A 9,376-nucleotide genomic window follows, 5' to 3' on the forward strand; every position below is an offset into this window, starting at 1 on the left:
GTCATTCTGTTCGAGACACCCCATGACAGGGCAGTGGTGAAACTAAAATGCCTCTATGCAAGGGATTGCCTACACTGAATTATGAAGTGGACAAACTAGAAATGTTAGACAGGAGCGCGAGGAAATCTTTGGGTTCTGTGAAAAGTAAAAAAGGCTGGAAAGTAAGAAGCAGAAATGAACTGCATCAAAGTGTAAAAAATAAAATAAAAAGAAACAGAAACAATAAGGAAAAGGGGAGTGATACTGTTTGAACATTTATACTGGATGAATAGCAATAGACTGACAAAATGCATCTTTGTGTTTTTGGAAAAATAAATTAAGAATAATTGGATCTAAGAAGTAAAAAAAAAAATTAGAAATACACCATTTATCCAAAAAGTTCATAGTATGATTTTTTTCCTTGACATATAAAGCCATGTACACACTGTCCAGTGGAAACATATTTCCTGTGTTATTTTGCTATATGTGTCAAACTTTCTTTCTTGTCTCTGTACACACTGATGGCAAACATTTCCCGTTTTATTTTTATATCGTGTGCTAAATTATGTCTGGAGACAAGGAAACTCTAATGATATGTGGTGCTGCAGTACTAATCCTCAGTGGGACATGAAAACAAACTGAAAGGCATCATTGTTGTCGGTGCTGGATGAAAACATTCTGGAAGAACATGTGGGAGTAACTTGCTACGGGAGCTGAATATGAGAGACAGCTCTAGTTTCAGTAATTTCATTCAAATGTCATCTATAGATTTTGAATTTCTGGCAAACATCGTAGCACCATTTGTTTAAAAAGAAGGAAAATTTTTGGAAAGTGATTACAGTCAACCAAACACATGGTGTAATTCTTAATGTGTTGAAAAAGGGAAATTCATTTCAGAGTCTTGCTTATTTATTTCACAGTTTGAAGCAAGCTTCAATTGACAAGATTATTTCCTTTTCCACACAGTCTTTGTCAGTACAAATGAAGCAACAATTCTCTGCAGAACATCTTGCTGTTCTTGTACTGCTTACTTTGTATTTTCGCAAGCAGCCTTCAGCCTGATACAGCCGTATCACGCACTCCATAAGTTCAGAAAAACTTGATACAGCAAGCTGCGACACAACACCTAACAACTCTGATGCAGTGGAACGTGACATATAAACACACACCACTGCTGCACTGCAGTGGTAGCTGGCCTGAAACATTGTTTCCTGTGACCTTTACTGGCACTGCTGCTGTTAGATGTCTCCACGTTTTGAAACATGTTTCCAAACGCTCTCCTCATATAGTAGCTGGAAACATGTTTTGGAAACTATTCAAGCTCTGTGTGCATGGCTGAATCGATGCCAGTGTGGTGACTGTGTTGGAAGCTTAAACTAACAATTGTAAACAATAGATGTGCATTCAACCACTCACTTGTTTTTGACCAGTCAGTTGTGAGCTGGCAGTGTTCAGCAGTGGACATGCGGTGATGCTGTTTCAATGTTGTCGTGTCACAAATCACAGCGGAGCAATATCTCTAAATCAAATGTTCAAGACAGTCTCCAAAATGTTTTGAAGAGATGATGAGTGTGCAAAGTCTGTTCTGCACATCCTGACTCCCAAACAAAAAGAACAAAGCATTATGATCAAAGTGCAAAATCCTATCATAAAAGATCAGAGTGGAGAAATTCACACGAAGGGCGAGTGGTTTGATGATGTAATTGACATTCAGGCGAATACAGTGCGTGAGATGAACATCATCTTGAGGAAGGATATTTCTGACAGTTTCACGTGGTGGTTTCAATATTCTGTGCATTGTACACAAGTGAGGGGAGCCTACCACCTAAAGCATTAAAACTGCCATCTTAACATTCTCTATTTTTTATTCATCCAGTCTTGAAAATTTTTGGGTCGCTGGAGTACACAACATAAATGCAGAAGCAGCAACAGAAAGAGGGATTTTCAGAAGAAAAGTATTACAGATTGAAGGTTTTTTTCACTGTAATAAGCCACTCCTGATCAGGTCTCATGGAAACAATTACAGCTGAAGCATGATTTCTGATTCATCTATTTATATGTTTGGATAATTTGCTGAAAAGTGTGTGTATGTGTTTCTGTAGTGTAGCTGAGATTTTGTATTTTCAGTTGCAGGAGGCCAATCACGAAACACCCTTCACCATGAGGTAAGTCTCCATTTATAGTAAGAAACAATAATCAAACACTGTAAATTATTTAGTTATCACCAGCAGTAAATAAAATGTAATGTATTAAACTTTTTAAACATGAAAATTTACATCACACTTAGCGGTGTGTTATTTGTAAGCATTCAGAAGTAGATTAAGTTAGTCATTAGTCACTAAAGTACAAATAAATGATATTGTGAAAAGGAAAGTTGCTACTCATCATATAGCGGAGATGCTGAGTCACAGATAGGCACAACAAAAGGCTGTCACAAATCACAAATAAGCTTTCGGCCAACAAGGCCTTTGCCGAAAATAGACAATACGTGCATGCGTGCCCACACACACACACACACACACACACACATGTGTGTGTGGGTGTGTGGGAATGCTTATTTGCGACAGTCTTTCTGTTGTGCATATCTGTGACTCAGATCTCCGCTATATAGTCAGTAGCAACTTTCCTCTTCATAATATTGTCACATTCCATCCTGGATTTTCATTTGTTTGAAATAAATTATTTTCTATCACAGTAGTATATCAGTTCCTTTGGAAAGTGGATTAATGTCCACATAGAAAGAATAAAAACTTCAGATTAGCTGGTGGCATTGTAATTCTGTCAGAGATGGTAAAGGGCTTGGAAGAGCAGCTGAACAGAAAAGAGGTTATAAGATGAGCATAGACAAAAGTAAAACAGGTAATGTTGAGGGAATTAGTTTAGGAAATGGGAACTAAAAATGGTAGTTGAGTTTGGTTACTTGAGCAGCAAATTAACTGACAGTGGCCAAAGTAGCAAGGATATGAAATTCAGACTGTCAATATCAAGGAAAGCATTTCTGAAAAAGATAAATTTTTTCAGATCTAAATTAAATTTAAGTGTCAGGGAGTCTTTTCTGAAGGCATTTGCCTGGAGTGTAGCCATGCATGGAAGTGAAAAGTGGATGAAAAGCAGTTCAGTGAAATGTGGATGATAAGCAGTTCAGACAGGAAGAGAGTAGAAGATTCTGAAATGAGGTTCTATGGAAGAATACTGAAGATTAGATGGGTAGATTTGATAACTAATGTGGAGGTACTGAGCTGAATTTGAGCAAAAATGAATTTCTTGCTCAACCTGATTGAAAGAAATGACTGGTTGATAGGACACATTGTGACGCTTCAAAGAATCAACAATTTGCTACTGCAGGGAAATGCGGCGGTAGAAACACGAAAAACCGAGAGATGGGGAGGCCTGCACGGGAGAGACTAGCCGAGAGAGTTGCATCAAACCAGTCTTCGAAATGAAAGCCACAACAACAATGTTCATAATGGAAGATTGTATTTTTGTGTGTGTTTGTGTGTGATACCCTTTTGTGTTCTGACTACAATTGGGGAAAAATCAGAAAACTTACTACCTTGGGGAAATTATATAGCAGTGTTACTGAAGAAAAAGCTGCCACCAGTATTATTCAGTAAATGATCTATTTCACTGTAACTACACTGCCGTACAAGGATAGTGAAACACCTAGAAAAGGAGCAGTAAATGAAATGAAACGTTGCTGGTCGAGGGGGACTGTAATGTTATTTCAAAGATTACATGATAGAGTCAAATTAATCAACAACATGGCAATGTGAGCCCACTTGTCAAAGCGTCATTGTACCCCTCTCTGGCATGGATGTATGTACTCATTTGGTTGGGAAAGGTGTCACAAAGCCTTTTCATCCTTTGCTGAGACAAGGTGGCCCAGAATTGTTGTAACTGGTCCTCGATAACCTGGATATTGGCACCAGCACGGTGTTGACGTTCGAACTGGGCCCACGTTTTATCGGTGCCGATGATCTCGGTGACGAGCGCCCGTAAGGTCCAAATACACGCACGACACATGTTTTATTGCCGACGGATGTAGTGATCTTGCCAGCCGCAGGAGTACCTCTGCTGCACCCAGCAGGCAGTTCATAGAGACATGTGTCGTGTGTGGATGAGCATTGTCCTATTGAAAAATGGCACCACGATACTGTCGCGAGAGAAGTAACACATGAGGACACAGGATGTCTCTGAGGTGTACTGTTTTGCTTTCAGAGCTCACTATCAGCCGTGACCTAAAATTGTACCTGATAGCTCCCCACACTATTATGAATTAGGCACATAGTTACACGTTCCGTAGATCATTTGAACGATTCTTGTTTCAAAATGATATGGATTGAGTCAGTTTACAGGATATGTATACGTGATTAGTGTTAACGTTAATGGACGCATTATTTTTTAGTCCTGCTCATGCAACTATTATTTATTGGCTACTAGGTTTTAAATACACTACTGGCCATTAAAATTGCTACACCAAGAAGAAATGCAGATGATAAACGGGTATTCATTGCACAAATATATTATATTAGAACTGACATGTGATTACATTTTCACGCAATTTGGGAGCATAGATGCTGAGAAATCAGTACCCAGAACAACCACCTCTGGCCATAATAACGGCCTTGATACGCCTGGGCATTGAGTCAAACAGAGCTTGGATGGCGTGTACAGGTACAGCTGCCCATGCAGCTTCTACACAATACCACAGTTCATCAAGAGTAGTGACTGGCGTATTGTGACGAGCCAGTTGCTCGGCCACCATTTACCAGACTTTTCAGTTGGGGAGAGATCTGGAGAAAGTGCTGGCCAGGGCAGCAGTCGAACGTTTTCTGTATCCAGAAAGATCCGTACAGGACCTGCAACATGCCGTCATGGATTATCCTGCTGAAATGTAGGGTTTCACAGGGATCAAACGAAGGGTAGAGCCATAGGTTGTAACACATCTGAAATGTAACGTCCACTGTTCAAAGTGCCGTCAATGCGAACAAGAGGTGACCGAGACGTGTAACCGATGGCACCCCATACCATCACGCCGGGTGATACGCCAGTATAGCGATAACGAATACACGCTTCCAATGTGCGTTCACCGTAATGTTGCCAAACACGGATGCGACCATCAAGATGCTGTAAACAGAACCTGGATTCCTCCAAAAAAATGACGTTTTGCCATTCGTGCACCCAGGTTCATCATCGAGTACACCATCACAGCTGCTACTGTGTGTGATGCAGTGTCAAGGGTAACCGCAGAAATGGTCTCTGAGCTGATAGTCCATTCTGATGCAAACGTCGTCGAACTGTTCGTGCAGATGGTTGTTGTCTTGCAAACGTCCCCATCTGTTGACTCAGGGATCGAGACATAGCTGCATGATCCGTTACAGCCATGTGGATAAGGTGCCTGTCACCTCGACTGCTAGTGATATGAGGCCGTTTGGATCCAGCACGGCGTTCAGTATTACCCTCCTGAACCCACCAATTCCATATTCTGGTTACAGTCATTGGATCTCGATCAATGCGAGCAGCAATGTCGCGATACGATAAACCGCAATCGCGATAGGCTACAATCCAACCTTTTTCAAATTCGGAAACGTGATGGTATGCATTTCTCCTCCTTACACGAGGCATCACAACAACATTTCACCAGGCAACGCCGGTCAACTGCTGTTTGTGTATGAGAAATCGGTTGGAAACTTTCGTCGTGTCAGCACGTTGTAGGTGTCGCCACCAGCGCCAACCTTGTGTGAATGCTCTTAAAAGCTAATCATTTGCATATCACAGCATCTTCTTCCATTCGGTTCAATTTCGCGTCTTTAGCACGTCATCTTCATGGTGTAGCAGTTTTAATGGCCAGTAGTGTAGAAATCCATCCATGGAATAGAAAGTGTTGTCCAGGAGAAACGATTTTAGGTTAAATTTAAAAGTTGCTTTGCTATATGTCAGGTATTTTACTTGTCTATTATTGGGCGAACAATTATAGATTTTTGTTGCTGCATGCTGTACTCCTTTCTGAGCCGACAGCTTCAGTAATGGATAAAGGACGTCATTTTCTCTCATGCCATAGGTATGGACCTCATTGTTTTCAAATTATCATGAATTATTTATAATGATTTTTAGTACCGAATATATCTATCGTGAAGGTGCAGTTAAAATGCCTAACACCGTGAAGAGGTGCCTACATGACATCCATCAGTGATAATCACATATTGTTCCTACTGATTGCTCTTGTGAAATCAATACTTTATTTCTGAGTGGTAATTGAGGCATATGCCTGATATCCTGTATCACATTGAAATTTCAACATCTGAAGAGAATGATGTGTTTTATTTCTTTCAAATAAATAAACTTCATTTATAGTAACTCCAACTCTGGCATTCGTTTTTGGGACACCTTTTGGTAAATAGGTTAGTAACAGCAGACTATTACATGAAAAATCGTAATTGTATTCACAGAGTGTATAAGCTAACTTTTGAGGAGATGTGCTTATGTATAAAGGGTGCAAACCACAAACAATATTGTCTTTTACCATTCCAGTGTTTGTTTTACAATTGTGAGCCCAGGCCTATTCCTTCATTATTGCATCAGCAAACACTGTGATAAGTTGTGTTGTCATATGTCCAAGTGACCAGCAGTAACATAAAATCAACAGAGAGCTATGCAAGAAAAAAATTTACAATCCGTGCAAGAAAAGACTTAGATTATGGGCTAGCACCACAATCCTGTAATGAGGCAGTTTGGGTCATTACTGTGGGGTAATACTTGTCTCGAGCAACAGATTGATATGATGAAAGTTTACTTTATTATTGTCTAATTAAACACTGATTTAGCTAATATAACATGAATTTATTTTATCATTGTTGAATTAAGCTAAGATTAAACTGTAATTTTGCTCATACACATTTACCTTGGTAACATAAAGACAGCTATTCTTTACATGTGTACAAAGTGCACCACGTGCTTGTTCGTATTATGAAAAACGACACACCCTTTTGAGGGCTAAACGTGTGTATTACTGTGAGCCAAAGTACTTTTATACTTTGTGGTAAGACTAGAGGATCAGTGGCAATGTCACTGCTTGCTGCACATCTGCACATTATTCCTACTGTTCTAGTAACTAGTATTTGACTGTTTTTGGAACCTACTGTCCCAGAATTAAAGTGAGTAGTAGTACGGTATTCTGCCTTACGGCAGGTCTTGTCATGGATTAAGCCTCTTCCACTTTTGTCTGTCCATAGCCAGTCTTTTCATTTCTGAATATTTGTCTCTTTTTATATTGTCCAGCACCTGGTATCTTCTTTTTCCTCTTCCCCTTTTTCCCTCCACCATTCCTTCTATTCCTTCCTTCAATAAACAGTTCCTCCTCAATGTCCAATCCAGTTCTGTTTTCTCTTTCTAATAACTTTCAGCATGTTTCTTTCTTCTCCAACTCTTTTTAATACTTCTTCAGTCCTTACTCGGTCTTCCCATTTCACTTTTTCCATTCTTCTCCATATCCACATCTCTAGTGCCTCCATAATCTTCTTTCATCTTCCTTCTTCAATGTCCAGGTCTCCGCACCATATAGGCAACGCTCTAGGTGTAACATTTGGCAGGTATTTTCCTCAGATCTTTGTTTAGTGGTCCACAAAATAATTTCTGTTTCCTTTGAATCCAGTGAAGCACACCTTAATGCTCTGGTTGGCATATAAACTTGTACTACTGTGGTAGGCGTGGACTTTGTATCTATCTTAGCCACAATAATGCGTTCACTATGCTGTTTGTAGTAGCTTACCTGCATTCCTATTTTCCTATTCATTATTAAACCTACTCCTGCATTACTCCTATTTGATTTTTTATTTATAACCCTTTATTCACCCACCGAGCAAGGTGGCGCAGTGGTTAACCACTGGACTCGCATTCGGAAGGACGACGGTTCAATCCCGCGTCCGGCCATCCTGATTTAGGTTTTCCGTGATTTCCCTAAATCACTCCAGGCAAATTCCAGGATGGTTCCTCTAAAAGGGCACGGCCGACTTCCTTCCCCATCCTTCCCTAATCCGATGAGACCGATGACCACGCTGTCTGGTCTCCTTCCCCAAACCAACCAACCAACCAACCAACTTTATTCACCTGACCAGAAGTCTTGTTCCTCCTGCCACTGAACTTCACTAATTCCCACTATATTATTTTCTAACCTACCTGCCTGTAGAGAAAGGGAACATGTGTTTTCATAATGCAGACATGTGGACTATTAACCTTCTTTTCTTAATTACAGTTCAGTGAAGCAAGAACACGGCAGACAAACTGACCACGGCTTGTACCCTGACACTGTGACACCGAGACTTCGAATGACTACCACTCTGGCTGAGAATGCAAAGACCGGAGATGACGGGCCACAGTGGAGAAGCCCGCACTCGCGTCCTCCGGACGTTCTCCCACTGTCGGACGTCGGCAGGGCACGTGACGACGTTTCCCCCGGCAGTGCGGAAGAGCGAGAGTCTCTCGGGCATCCCGAGGTGCAGTGCGGCGACGCGCCCAGTCCGAATGTCGATCCGGATGCCCAAACTGGCAACGGGCAGTACTTCTGTACCGACTGCGGGAAGTCGTTCGGGAAGCTGGTGTACCTCAAAGTCCACACGCGCATCCACGCGGGCAGGCAATCCTACAGCTGCGAGTCCTGTGACAGGGTGTTCACGACGTTCACCCAGTGGCAGACCCACTCGCGCGTGCACACGGGCGAACGGCCGTACGGCTGCTCGTCCTGTGAGAAGGCGTTCCGGACGAAGGCGAAGCTCGCGTACCACGAGCGTTCGCACCACGGCGAGCGGCCATTCCCCTGCACTGTGTGCGGGCTGTACTTCAGGACCCGAGTCAACCTCAGGCTCCACGTGTGGACACACACCGGAGACACACCCGGATCCCCCGAGAGCTCTCGTGCGGACTCTGCCTCGTTCGCGTGCTCCGTCTGTGGGAAGTCGTTCAAGTCGAAGACAAAACTGACGTACCATTTACGCACCGGCTGTCTGTTAGGCACGTACACACCTCTCCTGGAATTGTGTCGCAACAGTGACAGTGAGTTTGTGGATACCTGATCGTAGAGTGAGGACAATTGCGGTTGAAAAGAAGTGATGGTGTAAGTGCTTACACGGTCTGTGACAGTTTTGTGGTCACTAAACTACAGCTGACAATGTGTGATTCCCAAATATATATAATAGAGGGAAACATTCCACGTGGGAAAAATATATCTAAAAACAAAGATGATGTGACTTACCAAACAAAAGCGCTGGCAGGTCGATAGACACACAAACAAACACAAACATACACACAAAATTCAAGCTTTCGCAATCAACGGTTGCTTCATCAGGAAAGAGGGAAGGAGAGGGAAAGACGAAAGGATGTGGGTTTTAAGGGAGAGGGTAAG

At 42.0% G+C, this 9,376-nt stretch overlaps 1 protein-coding gene across 1 annotated transcript in view; it reads left to right on the forward strand.

The window, feature by feature from the left end:
- Positions 1-9,047, forward strand: part of LOC126108233 (zinc finger protein 674-like) — a 73,403-nt gene extending 64,356 nt beyond the window's left edge. The window contains exons 6-7 of the mRNA XM_049913464.1: positions 2,107-2,144; positions 8,231-9,047. Coding sequence (XP_049769421.1) covers positions 2,107-2,144; positions 8,231-9,047 — 855 coding nt within the window. The remainder of the gene's footprint in view (positions 1-2,106; positions 2,145-8,230) is intronic.
- The last annotated feature ends 329 nt before the right edge of the window (positions 9,048-9,376 follow it).

Source organism: Schistocerca cancellata, chromosome 11 (assembly GCF_023864275.1).
Source record: "Schistocerca cancellata isolate TAMUIC-IGC-003103 chromosome 11, iqSchCanc2.1, whole genome shotgun sequence".
NCBI classification, from domain to species: domain Eukaryota; kingdom Metazoa; phylum Arthropoda; class Insecta; order Orthoptera; family Acrididae; genus Schistocerca; species Schistocerca cancellata.